Source organism: Ovis canadensis, chromosome 1, assembly GCF_042477335.2.
Source record: "Ovis canadensis isolate MfBH-ARS-UI-01 breed Bighorn chromosome 1, ARS-UI_OviCan_v2, whole genome shotgun sequence".
Taxonomy (NCBI): domain Eukaryota; kingdom Metazoa; phylum Chordata; class Mammalia; order Artiodactyla; family Bovidae; genus Ovis; species Ovis canadensis.
The window spans coordinates 18,263,343-18,285,286 of NC_091245.1; the positions used below are offsets into that span (position 1 = coordinate 18,263,343).

The 21,944-nt window shown below is 45.7% G+C and overlaps 1 protein-coding gene and 1 pseudogene across 1 annotated transcript; one reads left to right on the forward strand and one right to left on the reverse strand.

Annotated features, from left to right (window-relative positions):
• Nucleotides 1-498: 498 nt before the first annotated feature.
• LOC138432985 (L-amino-acid oxidase-like) lies at nt 499-7,326 on the reverse strand. Its single transcript, XM_069574901.1, has 7 exons — nt 7,311-7,326; nt 5,416-5,630; nt 4,861-4,973; nt 3,259-3,460; nt 2,675-2,740; nt 2,326-2,459; nt 499-1,291 (listed from the first exon to the last, which is right to left on the reverse strand). Exons 1-7 carry the CDS (start codon nt 7,324-7,326, stop codon nt 499-501), a joined length of 1,539 nt encoding a protein of 512 aa, XP_069431002.1.
• Nucleotides 7,327-7,777: 451 nt separating this feature from the next.
• LOC138433028 (52 kDa repressor of the inhibitor of the protein kinase-like) lies at nt 7,778-14,234 on the forward strand (annotated as a pseudogene).
• The last annotated feature ends 7,710 nt before the right edge of the window (nt 14,235-21,944 follow it).

Genomic DNA, 21,944 nt, shown 5'->3' on the forward strand with positions numbered 1-21,944 from the left:
CTGGGAGGGACTGGGGACAGGAGGATAAGGGGACGACAGAGGATGAGATGGCTGGATGGCATCACTGACTCGATGGACGTGAGTCTGAGTGAACTCCGGGAGTTGGTGATGGACAGGGAGGCCTGGCGTGCTGTGATTCATGGGATCACAAAGAGTCGGATACGACTGAGTGACTGAACTGAACTGAACTGATTATTCAAGCTAAGGTCTGATTCTAGTACTTCCATCCTTGATTTTTTTCCCCTATCCCTCCAAATACCCTGACTCTGCTGACACTTCTCAAGGGCTTGCAGGAGAGAGAAGCAGGAAAGGGGATGAATTTCCAGCTGGGATCTTTGTCTGGTGTTTGGAGGATCCTGTTTGCGGGCCAGGGAAACTAACATTGACGTCTGGCCAGGGTCTCTGCCTCCAACTCCCACCTCACAGGCGGCTCCCTGCCAGATTCCCTCAGGGATTTCTCTTAGGGTTAGAAATGATTGTGACTGTTGGTGAAGGGTTCTATCTCTCAGTGGCCTCTTTGTCCACGGCAGTCTGGATGTTCTTGGCTACCTGGAGGCCGGACTTGATAGCTGTGTCTATCCAGGCATGGGGCAGGCAGGTGTGCTCGCCAGCAAAGTGGATGCGGCCCTCTGGATGGAAAAGTTGCTGCGAATAGTCCACAAACTGATAGGGTGTGAACTCGGTGAAGGCACCCATGAAGAGGGGGTCCAGAGACCAGCGCTTGAGCACAGAAGAGGGGCACATGCGTTGCAGATCCTCCTTGGGAATCTGGTGCACCGCCGCCAGGTCCCTCAGGACGATATCCACCATCTGGTCCTGCTGCATGGATGCGAAGAAAAGGGAGTCTTTGCCCACGGTGTAGGAGGCCAGCAGGACGCCCTTGCCGCTGGGGAGGTGGTGGCTGGGGTAGTAGATGTGGCGGGAGGGCAGGTCTGTGATGGAGACCCCGCCGTGGATGCCGTCCCGCTCCCAGAAGGACTCGTTGCACGCCAGAACCACCTTGGTGGCGCTGGTATAACGCACTGAGCGGAGCGCGTCCATCTTGTCTTGGGAGAGCAGGGGCTCAAAGGTGATGAGACGCGTCGCCTTGGCTGAGGCGGAGATGATGACAAAGTCTGCGGTGAGGGCGCGCAGGGTGGAGTTGGTTTCGCCTGTCCGGTAGGAAATCCGAACCTCAGGTCCATCTCTCACTACCTTTTCCACCTTGGAGCCCAGACGGACGGTGCCAGGCTTCAGGCTGGCGTTAAGGGCTTTGGGAAGCTGGTCAAAACCACCGGTGATCTCGGAAAAGCTGTAGTGGTGAAGAGAGGGAAGCGGGGTTTGGTGGGGGGGAGTGTGGGAGGCACCAAGTCAGTCTTCTGAGTTGCCAGCAGCAATCCCAGTCCAAAAAGGGGGGAAACGGGCCTCCTGCACTATGTGGTGGATACTTCATGCATGCTCAGTCGTGTCTGACTCTTTTGCAACCCCATGGACAGTAGCCTACCAGGTTACTCTGTCCATGGAATTCTCCAGGCAAGAATACTGGAGTGGGGTGCCACTTCCTTCTCCATGGGATCTTCCACACCCAGGGATGGAACCTGCGTTTCTTGGGTCTCCTGCATTGCAGGCAGATTCTTTACCATTGAGCAACCTAGGAAGTCCGTGTACTTCACACACGGCACCTTAACTAACCTCTGTGAGGAAGGGTTCATTGCTTACTTTTAGTTTGGAAAATGAACACCCAGAAAAAAGGGACTTTCTCACAATGACATGTGCAATCTAGCAGGAAAGCCCATGGCTTCAGCCACCATGCAATTCTGCATCCCAGGAGGCGTCCTGCAGACCTACGTGTTCCAGCCCTTGCCCAGCTTGTGTGAATCTGAGTTGCATGACTTCTCTGAGCCTCAGCCCCCTCACTGGTAACATGACTCTGAATTACAGTGTACTTTGGCCACCTCATGCAAAGAGTTGACTCACTGGAAAAGACTCTGATGCTGGGAGGGATTGGGGGCAGGAGGAGAAGGGGACGACCGAGGATGAGATGGCTGGATGGCATCACGGACTCGATGGACGTGAGTCTGAGTGAACTCCGGGAGTTGGTGATGGACAGGGAGGCCTGGTGTGCTGCAATTCATGGGCTTGCAGAGTCAGACACGACTGAGCGACTGAACTGAACTGAACTGAACTGACCTTCCAAGTGATCATAGCATTAAATGTGATCATCCTTGGACAATGCTTAGCATGGCACCTGGCACATAGGAACTACTCAGTAATCAAAGTTCCCTTTCTCTGTTCTGCGTGTTTGAGAAAGGGGTAGACTCAAGGTCTGGTCCAGATCAGCCTTACTCATTAGCTGTGAAGATCATGTCCATCTGAAGGGACTCCAGAAGGGACTTGTAGTGTCCAGCGTCCTCATTCATCACATCCCTGATCATCTTTACTCCTCCTTGACTCAGCATCCCTTCCTTCAGCAGGTGAGCCTGCTGGATGGAAGCATCAGATAGAGGGCACAGTGTGTAGGAAGGGGCCTCAGTAGGGGCCTGGGGTAGGCAAGGTTGAAGCAGGGGTGAGGGGACTCCAGGGAGGTGAAGCCTTGGGCACTGGGAAAAGGTTCTGGTAAGGAGGGGACAATCTCAGGGGTCTAGGTTGAGCACAGACCCCTTTCATCCCTATCTTGGGACTTTGCCTCACTCACCTTGGTGGAGTAAGAATCGTAAAAGGACATCAAGTGGCTGCAGTTTAATTCTTTCAGGCTTTTGAGCTGTAGAGAAGAGCAAGGGGAAGTAACTTGAAAGTCATAGAGCCAGAGGCGGGACTTCTGGGTTCTCTGGACGATCCTTTGAAGAGGGCGGGGACTAAGAGGAAGTAGATGGAAGGAAAAGGGGAAGGGAGTTTCCACCTCCTAAATTTTCTCTTCCCCCCCAGATCTCTCCTTCATTTAATTTAAAGGTGAAGACATTTACTTCAATCCAGGAAGACTGATTCATTACCAAGGATTGGATTACCTGGTGATTCCCCTTCCTTCTACTGCTTAACCAAGGAATGGATGATTGGTCCACACGGGACAGAAGAGATGGAGCTGGGCACTAGGGCTCGGGTGGCAACATTCTTAGGGGGTGTTAGAAGGAAGATAGACCAATCATAAGAGTGTCAGGTAGGAGTAAGGTGGCCTGATGGATGGTCGCCTAGCTTGCTAGGTGACTTTTGGCCAGACCTGTTTTTTCCTGACCCTGGGGTGGCAGTGGGGGACGGTGGGGAGAGGAAGGAGGCAGAAGTCACCTTGCCAAGGGACTGGTAGAAAAGATTTATAGCATTCTTGCCCTTTTCTCTTGGGTTCATGGAATAGCCTAGAAGCTCTGGGTTGGCCTTAATCTCCCTGGCGCGGTAGCGTTTTCTGTTGATGAAGTACCAGGTGTTGTCATCATACTGGAGGAACTTGTTTAGCTTCAGGCCCAGCTTCCTGACATAGGTGTGGACCAACCTGGAACAGACACAGGTGCAACGTGGCCCTCATCCATGTGACATCTCATTCCTGTTTACCTCACAGTAGAAACTATTTCCAGGAAGACCAGTTTCTTCGTGTGCCCAAGGAGCCCAGACCGACTGCCGCCCCATCTCTAATCTCGGCTTCTCTTACTGCTGCGTTAGTTCTTTTTCTCTTATTTTTGCACTGAGGGAGACAGGGAGTAGGTTTTCCCCATGACTGAAAGAAGGCCCTTAAGGAAATCCCAGCATAGAGAGCTCAGCTACAGAGCCCAAGACATTTTGTTTCAGACAGAATTTAAAATCCCATTTCTAAGTAAGCTTGAAAAGTGAGAGTTTTAGTCGCTCAGTTGTGTCTGACTCTTTGCAACACCTTGAACTGTAGCCCACCAGGCTCCTCTGCCCACGAAATTCTCCGGGCAAGAATACTGGAATGGGTATTCTTGGGGATCTTCCTGACCCAGGTTCTCCTGCATTGCAGGCATATTCTTTACCATCTGAGGCACCAGAGAACCCCTAAGTAAGTTTGAGGCCATATCTAAAGACACTACTTTGCGCTGCTACTGTTAATTTTTTGGTTTTGTTTAGGATAGTGTTTGTAGGGAAATCTCAGGTTTAGTTTCCACTTAAGGCAAAAAATGAGGCATGTGGTGGGGCGTCAGGCAAAGGATCTTTTTGTCCTACAAGCCCCAGAACTGGCGGCCAGGTTCTCTTCCAGATTCTGATTTAGAAATTGAGCATTGGCGCCGAGTACTCCCTTGATTTTGAGGAGCTTTGTCACTTCCTCCTAGGAGAACCTTAGGTCAGTCACTTAATATCTCTGAGCCCAGTTTCTTGGTTTGTAAATAGGAAAAATACAAGTATTATAGGGTTGTGAGAGTCAAATGAAATAATGCACACATAGTATTTAGCACAGGGCCAGACACATAGGAAGTGTTCACGAATGACAGCTACTACTATTATTATTTATTTTATAGCTTAAAGTAGTACCTGGCCTCCCTGGTGGCTCAGACTGTAAAGAATCTGCATGCAATGCAAGAGACCTGGGTTGGATCCTTGGATTGGGAAGATTCCCTGGAGAAGGGAATGGCTATCCCCTCCAGTATTCTTGCCTGGAGAATCCCATGGACAGAGGAATCTGGCAGGTTCCAGCCCATAGGGTCACAAAAGAGTCGGACAACAACAAATGGTCATTATTAGTTTGGGATCTTCCACTTTCTGTATTACCCTGAGCTCTGAGCCTCGGTCATCTCTGTCAGCTGGGGGACCAGACTTGCAGGATTGAATTGCATGAGACAGTGAGTCTGAAAGGGCTCTGACACAATGGCAGCAGCCCATCCTCTACTCCTCTCAATTCTTCCTCCTTGCCTTTTGCTCCATCCCTCTCCTGAGACTTACCTGTGGGACTTTGGGATTCGCATGGGCCCCAGTTCACAGTACCAGCCCTCCTTCTCATTCCTGAATGTCATCACTCGACCCCCGACGTAGTCGCTGGCTTCCAGGATGGTTACCTGGTATCCAGGGAGGCTGCAGTCACTCCCAGAGTCATGCACTGCCTTTTCCCACCTGCCCTGGCCACAGGCTCTATTCTGGAATTCCCACTGGTAATGTGGGAATGTGCAGGATAACCAAACTGGGCAAAGTGGAGTTTCCTCCCAGAGAGACCTGAGTAACGTAGGTGATGCAGAAGGGCTCCAGGGTCGCAGAGGTCAGAACACCTCTTGGCCCTTTCTGGCTAGCATAGCCCTTCTCTACTTTTATTCCCAAAAGAACACAAGTTACAATTAAGTCTCAGAGGATGCAGTTTTTTGAGGAACAATAACTAAGGGCTAAGAGACCCAGTGGGTTATGCTCAGTTGTCTAAGGGTTGTCTGTGACCCCACTCCTTTTCTTTTTTCACCCAACGAAGCAAACTGGAGGTGAAGGACTGAGGCCCCTCCCACACCAGCTCACCTGATGGCCCGCATCTTGCAGGGCCTTGGCCGCCGTCAGCCCTGACATGCCAGCTCCCACCACCACTATGCGCTTGGGCACCGGGGAGGTGTGGAGGCCCTCCTGGGCTGTGACAAGGATAGACTCGTATTCAGGGTCCTGGAAACACTTAGCCAAGTCCTCATAGAAGCCAAGGCAGCTGGGAGTGGCCAACAGAAGCCCCAAGATCAGGATTCCTGGGGCAGAGAAAGGAATGGGGGCTGGGGCTCTGTACCCTGCCCTACCTGGGCTGAGCTTGTCTGTGTGGATGAGTGGGAGTGATAAGGTCAGGAGTGTCTATCCAACGTGCGGTTGTAAACGTGTTTGTGATTGTGTCTGTGTCTGTGTTGTGTGGGATATGAGCGATGTGTGAACTATGCTAGCTTTAGTTGTGTGATTGTGAATGTTCACGTGTGTGGATATGATTGGAAAATCCTGGTTGTGTGCAGCTTCCTATTGGAGGGTAATGTGCCTGCTTCTGAGGGTGAATGTGTGTGTGTTTGAGGTTGTCTATGAGAAAACTGCTGTGGTTGTGAGTCTGCGGTCATTGCCCTGTGTAAGTGTGCATTGTTTGTGATTTTATGTGCAATGAGTATGTTGCGGGACAGTGTAGGTCCCTGAGTAAATGTGTGGATGAATCTTACAGAAAAGTGAGAGATGTTGTAGAAACAGTGTGTGTTGATCTGTGTTTGGAGGAGGGAGAATGATATGTATGCATTTGCTTGAGTTTCAGAGAGAATTTAGTTGCTTGTGTTCTTGTGTTTGATTCTCTGTGTGTTTCAGCATGAGATGGGACTGGGGAGCCAGAGGATGTCTGTATTCTTTGGAAATGTGTGCATTTGTGAGAGGGTGTGTGTGTGTGTGGGTGTGTATGTGTGTGTGTATGTGTGTAGCACAGTTCTCTTCGGGGAAGGGGAGTAGCGGAATTGTGACCACTTTCTCAATGACTCCTCATGCCCACAGGAACTTGCTAGTCCTGTTATTCTTCTCCAGCCTCACAGTAGTTTTTTCAAAACATTCTGTGTTTTCTAATGTGCAGTCAAGATCGAAAACCATAGTTAATACATAACATAAGTCCAGAGCGACTTGGTTTTCTCCTATTCAAATAACTATTCTGGTGTACAGAGATATTCCCCTAAGAGTCTGGAACCCTGAAAGAGAGTCTGTGTGGTTCCCTTGGTGTCGCTTGCTCTAAAGGGAACAGCCAGGAGCTGTGGCACACTGATGCCCCTGCACTAGCTTTAGGATTTTTGGCAGCTGAGAATCCCCTTAATCTAGTCTTTGTACTGGCAGCACAGCTGAAGCTCTCAGAAGAAAAGGGGTCTTCAGGGGCCACCCACTGAGGAGGAGCAGGGACCCTGCTGGTTCCCAGTGCAGGCCACTCCCAATGCTAGAAGAGCCTTCTGAAGGGGAGACTTCTCAGGAAAGGGGAGAGGAGTGACCACGCCCCGTGGGACAGAGAGTCAAGCCTCCCAGCAGCCCCCAGCCCCCAGCCCACCTCAACCTCTGGACTCCATTCTCCCTCTGGGACAGGTTTTCCCATCTCCCTGAGTGATTGCCATTCTGTCTCAGTCCCCATGACCTTCCCCTTGAGTGGGCCCAACCCCCAAATGCATTCTCCAGATCTGTATCCATCCTCTTGACTCACTTTCAACATCTGGACCTACCCATAGCCCCTGACCTAGCTCCCATCCCATCTCAGAACCCACCCCTCTTTCCCTAGCCTGGCCCTATGCCCAGACTCCCCTTTGGACCCATTTCACCTTCCCCCCAGGCCACCCCCACTCCACAGTCTAGCTCTTCTGCCCTGTTTCAGCGTCCAATACCTCCTTCCTCAGGTGCCTCTCTCTCAGATTCAGAGGAAGAACCCTCCTTACCTCTCATCTTGACCATGACCCTGCAGCTCAGGCTGAGTCTGGTACAACTCTCCCTCTTTAAGAGGAGCCAGCTCCACCCAGAAGTCACTGGCCTCATCCCATTAGGCTACCCTAGGGGCCAATTGGCTGGGCCAAGCAGAAAAGCCCTGCCCTCAAGGCCTGGCTGTCAGGTAAAGATGACTGTGGTGACTCAGTACCCACCCCCCCCACCTCCCCGCCCCGCCTCATCTTCTGCATCCCTATCTTCCTTCTGGCCCATCTCCCTTCCTAGGGAAAGCCCCTTCTCCCAGCTCAGATCACAGTCAGTGATGGGAAGGGGTTGTGGATGCCAGGTGGGCCATCCCAAACCTGCTGGGACCATCTCTCAGGAAGGGCTAAGGATTGGGAATGAACCTCTGGGCTGGTTTGGAAATCCAGAGTCTGGGCTCCCAGCACAGGCCAGACCTCCTGACTGCTCTCACTAGAGAATGCCCCTGTTCCGCTGCCGTCTCACTGCAGAGCCTTCTGCTCTAAGGTGAGGATTCTGGCCATGAGTTCCCATGGGAGCGCTGGCTCTGCCTGCCCCTCTCAGGTGTTCCCTCTTTGGGCAGGGTAGAGTCTCTGGTCTGGCCCATTTGCCGTGGGGAGTGGGTGTTTTTCTCCATTCCTCTGGGCCCCCCAGGGCTTCCTTAGGCACAGGCGGGCTTCCCTGGCACTGGAATTTCTTCTTCTGGGGAATCAGGCCAGCTGGCGTGGTGCCAGCGCGAGTCTTTGTCCTCTGTGTACAGTGCAGGGAGAAGGGGCAGGAAACCGTCACAGAGCAGCGGCCTGGGGCTGGGGAGGGGGCTGGAGTGTGAGCAGATGTTCGGCAGCTGGGACACAGGACTCAGATCCTAGGCACTAGGGCGGCATTGGAGAAAGGGCGCCAGCAATGGAGTCAAACAGACTGAGTTCAAATTCTGCTTAGTCGTGTTGTAGCTGTGTGTCTTGGGACATATAGTATGCTTCTCTGAGCCGGGTTTCCTTAACTGTAAAACTGGGTAATAATACTTTCTTTACAGGGTATTTCAAGGATTAAATGAGATGATGTGTGGAGAGCCTGGCATAGGCAGGTACCTAAGCTGGTTCCCTTCTTTCCTTTTGGAGATAGGGTTTGTCACACAACTGCACTATCTCTAAAAAGAGGTAGTTCCTCCATCACAGAGTTGCTAGAAGCGGCAGATAGAATGATGTTTAAAGAGAAACTGTGTGACTGGCTGGGCAGGTCGAGGACTCTTGCTTTCTTGCTCTCATTATATTGTTGATTCTTTTACATTTTTAATAGCTTTATTGAGATATAGTTTATATACCATACAATTCACCCATTTGAAGTGAACAATTTAGTGGTTTTTAGTGTATTTACAGAGTTGTGCTACTATTACCACAACTAACTTAAAACATTTTCATTATTCTCCAGGAAATTCAAACTGAGGCTCTGTAACAACCTAGAGGGATGGGAAAGTGTGGGAGATAGGAGGGAGGTTCAAGAGGGAGGGGACATGTATACAACTATGGCTAATTCATGTTGATGTATGACAGAAATCCAACCAATACTGTAAATCAATTATCCTTCGATTAAAAATAAATAAACAACAAAAAAAGAAATCCCATACACTTTAGCCATCACCCCCCATTCTCTGCATCCCCCTAACCTTAGGCATCCACTATCCTGCTTCCTGCCTCTATGGGTTTGCCTGGTTTGGATATTTCGTATAAATGTAATCACACAATATGTGGTCTTTTGTGGCTGGCTCCATTCATTTAACATAACATCTTTAAGATTCATCCATGTTGCAGCATATATCAGTACTTCATTTATTTTCATGGCTGAATAATAGCCATTTCTGGCTGGCTCTTATTCCATTTATGACTGAATAATATTTCATTTATACCACATTTTGTTTATCCACTCATCTTTTGAGTTTGACCATCTGGTGTAGTGGGAATTCCTAATAACGTATTTTCTCAGCCTTGAGAAATTCCACAGAAATAGAATCTGGAAAAACAGCACATATTAAGAAACTATGTTAATAATTATCTTTCACGTTTTTCTTAGAATAATAGCCTTGTTACAAACCCCAAGGCCAGACCCAGAGGGAGTATGACTGGGATCATGAAGGCATGGACTTTGGAACACCGGGTCAGCACCAGGCATGAACACTGCCTACACACTTGCTGATTGTTCTCGAGGCTTGCCCTAAAAGGAAAGGGCCTGGGATAAAAATAAGGAAATCTGGACTATGTCAGTGTAATCCATGACATTTAGGAGTATGTCACTGAAACAGAATATGTCTTGAAAAAGATAAGGCCAAAGAAATTCTTGTAGTCTGTACTTAGGAATAAAACCTGGACTCCGAGTGGGCTCTGCACCTCAGTCCAGTGGAGGCTGCAGGTCTCCTGACCCACAGCACCAGATTTTGTGTTCTGTCTTCATTCTCGTCGCTCGCTCCCAGACCATTAGGGCAACAATCTGGTTTCCCACATTCTAGCTGTTATACACAGTGTGGCTATAAACATTCTTTTTATGTGGATATAGGTTTTCATTTTTCTTGGGCATACACTTTGGAGTGGAATTTCTGGGTTATATGTTAGTTCTGTGTTTACCTTTTGAGGAACTGCCAGATCGGTTTCCAAAATGGCTGCACCATTTTACTTTCCAGCAACGAATGAGACTGCCAATTTCTTCTCATTCTCCACGACACTTGTTATTATCTGTGCTTTTGATTATAGCCATCCTAGTGGGGGTAAAGTAATATTTCATTGTTTTCTCATTTGCACTTCCCCGATGATAAGTGACTTAAAACTCAACACCAGGAAACAAAGATCATGGTATCTGGTCCCATCACTTCATGGCAAATAGATGGGGAAACAATGGAAACAGTGCCAGATTTTATCTTCTTGGGCTCCAAAATCACTGCAGATGGTGACTGAAGTCATGAAATTAAAGATGCTTGCTCCTTGGAAGAAAAGCTATGACCAACCCAGACAGCATATTAAAAAGCAGAGACATTACTTTGCCACCAAAGGTCCGTCTAGTCAAAGCTGTGGTTTTTCCAGTGGTCATGTATGGATGTGAGAATTGGACCATAAAGAAAGCTGAGCACTGAAGAATGGATGCTTTTGAACTGTGATATTGGAGAAGACTCTTGAGAGTCCCTTGGACTGCAAGGCGATCCAATCAGTCAATCATAAAGGAAATCAGTCCTGAATATTCATTGGAAGGACTGATGTTGAAGCTGAAGCTCCAATACTTTGGCCACCTGATGTGAAGAGCTGCCTTATTTGAAAAGACCCTGATGCTGGGAAAGATTGAAAGGAGGAGGAGAAGGGGACAACAAAGAATGAGACGGTTGGATGGCATCACCGACTTGAAGGACATGAGTTTGAAAAAGCTCTGGGAGTTGGTGATGGACAGGGAGGCCTGGCATGCTGTAGTCCATGGGGTCGCAAAGAGTCAGACATGACTGAGGGACTGAACTGAACTGAACTGATGATCAGTGGCCTTGAGCATCTTTTCATGTGCTTAATGGACATCTGTATATCTTCTTTGGAGAAATGGTCATTCAGATCCTTTGCCCATTTTTTCATTGGGTTAGTTGTGTCTTTATTATTGAATTGTAAGGATTCTTTATGGTAGCTCAACTGGTAAAGACTGCCTGCAATGCAGGGAAGATCCACTGGAGAAATGATGGGCTATCCAGTTCAGTATTCTTGGGCTTCCCTGGTGGCTAAGATGGTAAAGGGTCCACCTGCAGTGTGGGAGACCTGGCTTCGATCCCTGGGTTGGGAAGATCCCCTGGAGGAGGACATGGCAACCCACTCCAGTATTCTGGCCTGGAGAATCCCCAAGGACAGAGGAGCCTGGTGGGCTACAGTCCACGGTGTCACAAAGAGTCCTAGGGGTCACAAAGGGTCAGACATGACTGAGCGACTAAGCACAAGTGTTCTTTATATTGCAGATAAAATCCTTTTCATATATATGATTTACAAATATTTCAGCCCCATTCCATGGGTTGCCTTTTTACTTTCTTGATGGTGTCCTTTGAAGCACAAATGTTTTGAATTTTGAAGAATCCTTATTTTTCCTTTTGTTACTTGTGCATTTGGGGGTCCTAAGAAACTATTGCCTAATCCAAGATCATAAGACTTACTCTTTGCTGTCTTCTATAAGTTTTATATTTTCAGCTGGTATATTGAGGTCTTTACTCCATTTTGAAGTGATATTTGTAAATGATGTGAAGTAGAGTTCCAACTTCATTCTTTTGAACGGGCTATTCATTGTCTCAGCACATTTTATTAAAAGGACTATTCTTCCCTCCTTGGCCCTGAAGGGCGGGCAGGCTGCCCTGGGCGGATGGGGGGAGAGGGGTGGTGGGGCTGGGCGGGCCGGCAGGCAGACGACTCCGAACTTCTACGCTGCCCACAACTGCACGCGGAAGAGCATGCAGTCTGACTTGGCCTTCTTCAGGTTCCCGTGGGATCTGGCCAGATGCCAGAAGTAGGTGGTGAACTGTAGGCGAGCAGACTTAGAAGATAAAATACCTAATCAACTAAATAAACATTATCGGCCGTGTGCCAAACACTTTGAAACTTCTATGATCTGCAGAATTAGTCCTTATGGGACCGTTCTCCGAGATAATGCAATAGCAATAGTATTCGATCTTACCAGCCATTGGAATAATCCACATAGTAGACACAGAAAACAAATGAAAAGGATTGAGTGAAGATGAAATTGAGACAGTGAAACAGAAAAGTAGTGATCGTGTTAGTGACTCAACTTCTGAACGCCTTTTTAAAAGGCCTTGACCTGTTGATGAAATTTCTGAACAGGAACCAAACATAAGGAAATAACAGCAACGCTCAAAATTCCAGTGCCTAAGTCCAAGGGATTGCTAAGAGTCGGACACGACTGAGCGACTTCACTTTCACTTTTCACTTTCATGCATTGGAGAAGGAAATGGCAACCCACTCCAGTGTCCTTGCCTGGAGAATCCCAGGGACGGGGGAGCCAGGTGGGCTGCCGTCTATGGGGTCGCACAGAGTCGGACACGACTGAAGTGACTTAGCAGCAGCAAGGAGTGGGTGAAGAGCAGGATGAAGACAATTTACCTTTAACTCTTGAAGAGAAGGAAAACAAAGAATACTTAACATCTTTATCTAAAATTTTGATTCTTATGGGATAACAAAACATACCTCTGGACAGCCATGAAGCTGATGAAATCCAAGAAAGTCTTTTTATTCCTGATAACTTTTAAGCGCTGCTAGAGTGCCAGGTCAGTTCTGGTGAAGCGATTCTGAGAAAGCGCTTTGAGACAACAGCAGCTAACACATTCTGTTCCAAAACAGCAGAAACAGATACTAGAGATCTGTGAGAGCTACATTCGGGAAGAAACCCTCAGGGAAGTGAGAGACTCTCACTTCTTTTTCATCATCACTGGTGTGGTGGACATCGCAGCGGAAGAGCACCTGCCTGTGTTGGTGAGGTTTGTTGATGAAGCTCACAACCTGAGAGAGGAATTTGTAGGCTTTCTGCCTTATGAAGCTCATGCAGAAATTTCACACTATAATAACTGAGAAATGGGGATTAAACATGGAGTACTGTTGCAGCCAGGCTTACATTGTGTCTAGTGGATTTTCATCCAAAATGAAAGTTGTTGCTTCTAGACTTTTACAGAAATGTCCCCAGGCTACACACTCTGTTCTTCTTGGGCCTTAAATATGTGGTTGGCAAAATCAGTGCCTGTTATGGGAATATCTGTCTCATTAGGACCAATTGAGGAAGTTTGTTCTTTTTTCCATCAATCACCAGAGCTGCTTTTAGAGCTTGAAAGTGTAATTTTTGTCCTCTTTCAGAACAGTGGAGATAGGGGCAAAGAACTGAAGGAAATTTGCCATTCTCAGTGGACAGGCAGGCATGATGCTTTTGAAATCTTAGTGGACCTCCTACAAGCCCTTGTTTTATGTTTAGATGGAATAAATATTGATACAAGTGTTAGATGGAATAACTGTATAGCTGGCCGAGCATTTGTGCTCTGTAGTGTGGTAACAGATTTTGATTTTATTGTTACCATTGTTGTTCTTTAAAATGTTTTATCTTTTATAAGAGCCTTTGGGAAAAATCTTCAGGGACAAACCTCTGATGTCTTTTTTGCAGCCAGTAGCTTGAATGCAGTGTTACCTTCACTAAATGAAGTGATGGGAAATATTGAAGTTTATCATGAATTTTGACTTGAGGAAGCCACAGATTTGACAACTAAACTGTTTTCAGATGAAACTCCCAGGGAAATTTCACAGAGCTCAGCACAGTAACCTGGAATCTCAGCTAATCTCTGAGAGTTACAATAAAGAAACTCTAAGTATTCCAACTGTGGAACACATTATTCAGGAACTGAAAGATATATTCTCAGAACAGCACCACAAAGCGCTTAAATGTTTATCCCTGGTACCCTCTGTCATGGGACAGCTCAAATTCAGTACATCAGAAGAGCACCATGCTGACATGTACCGAAGTGACTTACCTAATCCTGACACACTCTCTGCTGAGCTGCATTGTTGGAGAATCAAATGGAAACACAGAGGGAAAGATGTAGAACTTCCATCTGCTATTTATGAAGCACTTCATCTGCCAGACAACAAGTCTCTTCCAATGTTTATGCCTTGCTGCAGGTCCTATGTGTTCTTCCTGTGATGACAGTTGAGAATGAACGCTATGAAACTGGGCGAAAGCATCTCAAAGCATACTTGAGGAACACTTTGACAGATCAAAGGTCAAGTAACTTGGCTTTGCTTAACATAAATTTTGATATAAACCACAATTTGGATTTAATGTTCGATACATATATCAAACTCTATACAAGTAAGTCAGAGCTTCTGACAGATAATTCAGAAACCATTGAAAATACCTAAGAGACTTTTAACCTAGACTTTCTCTTATATTTGATATTTGAAAAAAAAACCTGTAATACAGAAATTTAAAAATATCTTACAGAAAAACTGTAAGGGTAGGCCACATAATCACTGAATATCTTGACCTGTAGGCCTCCCATCGAATTCATTAGTCATTGAAAATTTGCCTGTTTAAATGGCCTGTTTGAATGCCCATGCTTTGGAGACCTAACTGTTCTTCCAGAATATAGCATTGAAAGTACCATGTTACATTTTTATGTGACCTCTGCTAATGGCACTTTGGAATTGTTTTAGTTAAGTTGTTTTAGACATTATGTTTATCTCTGTGGATCCAATTGTCAGGTATTAAGTTATCAGATCTTTGAAAAAATAAAATTAGAGGAGGTATGGGAGGAAGGAACACATTTTTGTAAAATGTTACAATGAAGCTCATGATTGACTTTTGAATAGTAGAAGTTTTAAGTATGCTATTAAAAATCTGTAAAGGACAGTTGAGAAAATTATCAGACTGTAAGAGAAACATGTGAGGTGTCAAACAAGGATTTCAGTGCAGATTTTGTCTTTATCAAATGAAGTTGAAGCAACAAGTTAAAGTTCGAATGGAAGAGCCTGCCATTGTTGTTCCACATCTGGTTATTGCTGTTTACATTCCTTTGCTGAGCCTACATCTTCATAAGCCTTTTGGCAGGTATATGTTGAACACTTCCGTTTCATGGTCAAGAAAAGGATCAGAGGCCATGGGTACTGACAACTGATTTGTCTATTTTCTTCTGTCTTTTTCCATGATGGTATCTACTGCCTCATCTCAGTTTACAAGCAAAGCCTAGAAATCCTACAAAAATGTAGTTTATCTAGGAATAATACAGAAAATATTGCTGTTATTTTCAGTGAAGAAGATCAATTTTGTATAGCTTATTTCAACCTAAATAAAATGTGAATTTTGTTTTAAAAAAAGAACTATTCTTTCCTCATTAAATTATCTTGGAAAATTTATCGTTGTCAAAAATCGATTGACCATAAATGTGAACATCTACTTCTGGACTATCAATACTATTCTACTGAATTATAGGCAAATCCTTATAACACGAACACACTGTCTTGATTATTGGTTACTATAGTTTTGTAGTAACTTTTTTTTTTAGTAACTTTTAAAATTGGTTAAAGACTGTTTTGCCTGTTCTAGGTGCCTTGAACTTCCATATGATTTTTTTCCCCTTCCTTTTTAAAAATTATATTTATTTTTATTTCAAGGATAATTACTTTACAGAATTGCACTGGTTTCTATCAAACATCAACATGAATCAGCCGTAGGTTTACCCATGTCCCCCTCCATATGAACATTTCTCCCACCTCCCTTCCCATCCTACCCATCAAGGTTGTTAAGCATGTCAGGATCAACTTTCCAATTTCTGCCAAATGCCAGTGGGATTATGACAGCGATTGTGTTGAATCTGTAGGCAATTTAGGAAATATTCACATCTTAACAGAGTTTATTATTCTGATACATGAACCTGAGATATCTTTCCATGTATATAGATCATCTTAATTTCTTTAAACAATGTTTTATAGTTTTCAGAGTATAGTTTTGTACTTCTTTTATTAAATTTATTCCTAAGGATTTCATTATTTTGATTCTATTATAAATAGACTTTGCTTAATTTCATTTTTAAACTGTTTATTCCATCTATTGAAATACATGGTAAGAGCTCATGTGGTTTCTGTGTTTTATTCTATTGATATGGTATATTACATGAACTGATTTTCAAGTGTTAAACTAATCTTGCATTCCCGGGAGGTTGGGGACTTTTGCAGTTGTTACTGTCACTGACAAAGAGATGAGGCGGCCCCACACTCAAAAGTAGAGTCTGGGTTGGAAATCCTGGTGGAGCCTCGAGTTACCATGGGTCTCTTACACCCACTCCATGTACTTTCTAGAGAGCGCATTCACCTGCTGGATTAGCTTCATGCTGATGAGCTTGCTGGGGCCTCAGCAAACCAGGAAAGGTCTCGGGGAGTGAGCTGACTGAGGGGGATTTTTTGGAGACCCTGTGTTGTAGGCTGAAAAATGGCTCCTCAAGGATGTCCTAAGTCCTGGAGCCTGTGAATGTTATCTTATATAGCAAAAGGGAGTTTGTGTGTGTGATTAAATTAATCTTCTGAGATGGGGAGATGATCCTGGGGTTACCAGGTGGGCTCTAAATATAGTCACAAGGGTCTTTATTAGAAGGAAGGCAAGAAGGTTGAAGGGGATGAGGATGATGCGAACATGGAAGCAGAGGTTGGAGTGATGTGGTTGCAACCCAAGGGACACCAAAGTAGCCTCTAAAAACTGGACGATGTAAGGAACAGATTCTCCTCCAGAGCCTCCAGGAAGAACCAAACTTGCAAACACCGTGATTTTAGCTCAAGATTCACTTTGGGTATCTGACCTCCAGAACTATAAGAGAATGCATTTGTGTCATTTAAGGCCACCAAGTTTGTGACAGTTTGTTACAGCAGCAACAGGAAACTAATATACTCTACCTCCTGGTTTTCTGGGCAGCACAGGTCTGAGCACTAGAACTCTTCAGCTGTGACCCTATCACAGCTGACTTCCCAGGGCTCTTGTTCCCCTGTCCCTCCTAGTTCTATCTACATCCTGAATCTCAAAACACTCCTGTGTATGCTCCTGATGGTTCCTCTGAGCTTTGCAGGTGAGACGGGAACACAGAAGTAATGCAGTCAATCCACTAGGATTTAATTCTTATATCTACTACTTGCGAGCTGTGTTGGTGGGCAAGTCACATCACTTTTCTGAGCCTCAACAGATGTGGGGTTCCTCTTTTCCTGTTTTGTGTTCTGGGAGAGACTGGTGCAGTGGAAACAAGCCCTTGACTCAGAACCAGGACAGCTGGATGTGGGATCTTCCATTGCAGTGCACAGATTCTCTAGTTGTGGCACGTGGGCTCCAGAGCACGTGGACTTTGGTAGTTGAGGTGTGTGATCTTAGTTCCCCAAACAGGGATCAAGCCCATGTCCCCTTCATTGGAAGGTGGATTCTTAACCACTGGACCACCAGGGAAGTCCCAGTTGTTAAACTTGTAACGTCCCACCATTTATAGTCCTAACCTGCCAGTTAGTGGCTATAGGACTTCTGTCACACTACTAAATCCCTATGACTCAGTTTATTCATCTGCAAAATCATGAAGATTACAGCACCTGTCATAGGAATTTTTAGAAATTGAAGTATAATTGATTTACAATATTATATTAGTTTCAGGTGTGCAACAAAGTGGTTCAGTGTTTTTATAGATCATGCTCCAATAAAAGCCATTAGAAGATATCGGCTATAATTTCCTGTTCTATACAGTATATCCTAGTTGCTTATCTAGTTTATACATAATATGTATCTCTTAATCTCATATCCCTAATCTGCCCCTCTCCCTTTTGTCTTCACATAGAAGACTAGTTCACTTTCTATAACTGTGAGTCTATCTCTTTTTGCATATGCATTAATGTGTATTACTTTTTAGATTCTAGATTACTATTTAGATTCCACTTAATACTGTAAGTGTTATCATACAGTATTTGTCTTTGTCTGACATTTCAGTAAGCATAATATTCTCTAGGTCCATCCATGTTGCTCTAAATGGCAGAATCTCGTTCTTTTTTTTATGGCTGAAGCTGAATAACATTTTATTGTGTATATACATCACTTCTTCTTTATCAGTTCATCTGTACATGGACATTTAGGTTGCTTCCTTATCTTAGTTACTATAAGTAATGCTGTTCTGAACATGAGGGTGCATGTATCTTTTAAAATTCGTGTTTTTCTGGATATATACCCAGGAGTGCAATAGCTAGACCATATGGCAGTTCTATTTTTAATTTTTAAAGGACCCTCCACACTACTTTCCACAGTGGCTGCACCAATTTCCATTCCTACCAGCAGTGTGCAAGTGTTCTGTTTCTCCTCTCCTCAACATTTATTATTTGTAGATTTTTTATGATAGTCATTCTAACAGGTGATATTTTACTGACATTTTGATTTGCATTTCTCTGATAATTAGTGATGATGAGCATCTTTTCATTTGCTTTTTAGGCATCAATCTGTCTTCTTTATAAAGTTGTCTATTCAGGTCTTCCCTTTTTGGATTGGATTTTTTTGATATTGAGTTATATGAGCTGTTTATATATTTTGTATATTAACTCATGGATATTTTGAATATTAAATGGATTATTGTAAGCAAAACACGTAAGAGGCAATGCTTATAAGGTTTGCTGTTATTATTAGTATCACCATCATTGTTATTATTTTGTTGTTAACATTGTTGGAGAATTCCATGGACAGAGGAGGCTTGCAGGCTACAGTCCATGGGGTCACAAAGAGTCAGACATGACTGAGTGACTAACACTTTCAGGAGATTTTCTGGTGGCTCAGTGGTAAAGAACCTGCCTGCCAGTGCAGAAGACCTAGGTTTGGTCCATGGGTCAGAAAGATCTGCTGGAGAAGAAAATAGCTACTCACTCCAGCACTCTTGCCTGGGAAATCCCATGGACAGAAGGAGCCTGGCGGGCTATAGTATACGTGGTCACAAAAGAACCAGATACAACTTAGAGACCAAACAGTAGCAATCCTATTATCTTCTCTGACCTACATGTACTTTCATTGGCTCACACAAGATTTAGTCTTGGGGGATATAAATACCCAGGAATCAAGATGCTGAGGGCATGCATGATAAGACACCTGCAACTGACTAATTATTACTACACAGATGGACAGCTCTTCCTTCAAATTTCTAGAGAACAAAGCAGGGAAGGAGCATAGAGTCAATGGAATGGGTCCATGGCTGGGAGGCAGGACTTTTAGGTTCTAATCCCCTACACATTACCTCATACAGACCAGTGACTTTCCTTCTCTGAGCTTCAATTTTCATGGCTGTAAAAGAGAGTAGGAAACTGGACATGTTGGCCTTGAAGGCCTCTTGTGACTTAGAGAGCAGTGAAGTGACCAAAACCAGCATCGGTGACTCCCTCAGGACTTAGCCCATGACAAGTGCTCAGTGAGTTTCTGTCTCCATCACTGTCGTTGTCTGTAAAACAGGGACCATTACACCTCCCTCCCAGGTGTGTTGGGAGGACCTGATGAGAAAATATACATCAAAGTGCTTTGTGTGCAAGGCTGTCCCAGAGGACTGCTAAGATGCTCTTGATCATTATACCATCAGCAACTGCTACCATTTCCCTCAGCTCCCTCCCCAGACATAAACCCAGAAACTTTCTAGGACACCAGTCTTAGCAAAGGAGAGCTAATTCCCAAGGAACCCCTCCCAGAAGCATTCTTAGCCTGGGGCTAATTACAGAGTCCCTGGATATTAGGACTGCCACAGCCCTAGCTTTTCCCTTCTTGCAGCCCACCCTCTTCTCCTTGAGGCCTGCAGGGCCACCTGGCTCAAAATTCAGCATCCAGAGTCCAGTCTTGCCCCTCATACCAACCACCCCCATCCCCCGACCCAGCCCCACTGGTGGTCACAACCAGCTCCAGGACAGCAGGGAGGATTTCAGTTAGAGTTCAGGTACAGCCATTAGTTTAGACACAAGCACTGAAGCCTGTGATACTGTGGACACAGCCCTAGCCCAAGAGGTTCGTAACAGGGCTCTGTTGCTGGCTCTCCCACTATCTAGCTGCATGGTCTTTGCCAAATCCCTCGTTTCTTCCAGATCGTATCACTTACCTGGAGTACGGAGAGTAGATGGATAGTAGGACCAAGCTTGACAGTCTTTTAAGTAATTCTGTCATTTAAAGAGTCAGAATGGCATGAGTTTCATCTTATCTTTGATCCTAGATTGCTTCTGACTTCAGGCAAGTCACTGCACCTCCCTGGGCCTCAATTTCTTCATCTAGCAAATGGACAAATGGGTCCTGCATGGGCTATCTCTTCAGAGCTGAAGTGAGGGTCAATGACATGGGGAAAGAGGAGTCAGGGCCTGGCTCAGGGAAGAGTTGGTTATCATTGCCATTCTGGTTCTGAAGAAAAGGATTAACAAGGCAAGTTTTTATCTGTCCTGAGTTCTAGGTCCAACTCCCTCTCTTCCCTGGATCTCTAGGCCCATCAGGCTGGAGGACATATATGTGTGTGTGTGTGGGGGGGCGGCGTGGTAAGGAAGTTGGGGTACAGGAGAAGATGCCCACAGGGCAGTCCTCTGAGACTATAGTTGAGTCTGAGGAAGAGCTGACAGTTGCAGGGAGCTTTGGGATCAGAGTCCCCTGCCTCCGCCTCATGAAGAACCAGAAGAACCTGGATGGAATGCTCAGGTATTTCTGACTTCAGGGACAGTTCAGGGGCACACAGTGGATCAGAGATGCCATGAAGGAAGGAGTGTGTCCTCTCCCTGTAAGGTGTGATTCCAGGAAGAAGGAATGGGAAGGGGGATCAGGAAGTAGACACAGGGAGGGGATTAACTTTCATGAAGTGGTTATTCTGTGCTGAGCATCGGGCTCACGTGGGCCATCACTGGAGCTGCATCATCACCTGTGAGAGAAGAAAAGAGTCTTCCGCATTTTAGAGAAATGGAAACTGAATCTTGCCTCAGAAGACAGAGCCAAGTGGGGTAGCGGTGGCCTCCATGTGCTTCTGGGCTCCTCCTGTTATCAGCCTTTCTGATCTTGTTTGGACAAGTTCCTTACCCTTTCTGACACTGTTTTCTCATCTGTCAAATCCTTGCCTCCCAAGGCCTGTGCAAAGTAGGCTCTGAGTGCGCTTGGCCTTCATCCCTAAAGGTGGGAGCCAGTGGGGCCTGGGAGCTCCCTGAGTGCAGAGCTGGTCTTCCACGTGCCATGGTCGGCCCTGCTGAGGGCTGTGAGGAGGCTGGCGAGGGTCCAGAGGAGTGTCAGGGCCAGGCAAGAGGACTGGGCTGAGAGGGTCTGAGCTGCTGGGCTGGGCTCCTCCTGGACAAGGGTTGCTCATTGCCGGCTCCCCCAACCCCTGCCAATGGCAGAGTGGGAAGCCTCCAGCACTAGGTCACCCTGAGACGTCTGGCTTCTTAGGACTCAGGACTGGAAGCAGCGGTGTGCTGGTTAACACCTAACAATCTACCCTGGGAGGGGAGGGAGGAGTTCAGAGTTGTATTGTTTTCTGGTTTCTGTGTTGGGTAGATATACCCATCGTGGCCAGATGTCAAGCAAACAAGATGTCACTGAACTCAGAGCAGGGAGGGATTATGGAGCTCTTCATTATTAGAGCATTTCCATTATCAAAATCCCGTGGTGCAGACAACTTCTAAAACGCATGAAACAAATGTTTGCCTTTTGTAGTCGAATGATCAGGATGTGAAGAATTTTGAGCTTTTGTTTCTACCATTTTTGTTTGCTTGTTTGTTTCATTTTATAAACTGATTTTTCATTTCTTTTTTCACTCCTGACTATTAAGATTTAATTGACATATAACTATGTGTAACTTTAAGGAGTACAATGAGTGAATGGATACACTCACATATTGTGAAACAGTTACCACAATAAGGTTAATTTAAGCATTCCTTCACTTCACCATTACATGTGGTTGCTATTTTGGTGTAAAACTTTGCTCTTATAGCAACTTTCCAGTGTACAATAGAATATTGTTAACTGGAGCCACTATGCTGCTGGTTAGATCCACAGGACTTACTATCTTTGTGCCCTTTGAGCAACCCCTCTCCATTTCCCAACCCCCGCAACCTGCCCCCAGCTCCTGG

What these genes read in the sequence shown, in the direction of transcription:
- LOC138432985 (XM_069574901.1), bottom strand. An exon ending in TGCAAGATGCGGGCCATCAG is followed by an intron (nt 4,974 to 5,415) that starts GTGAGCTGGTGT and finishes CCTGGATACCAG; the next exon opens with GTAACCATCCTGGAAGCCAG. An exon ending in ACGATTCTTACTCCACCAAG is followed by an intron (nt 2,460 to 2,674) that starts GTGAGTGAGGCA and finishes TCCATCCAGCAG; the next exon opens with GCTCACCTGCTGAAGGAAGG.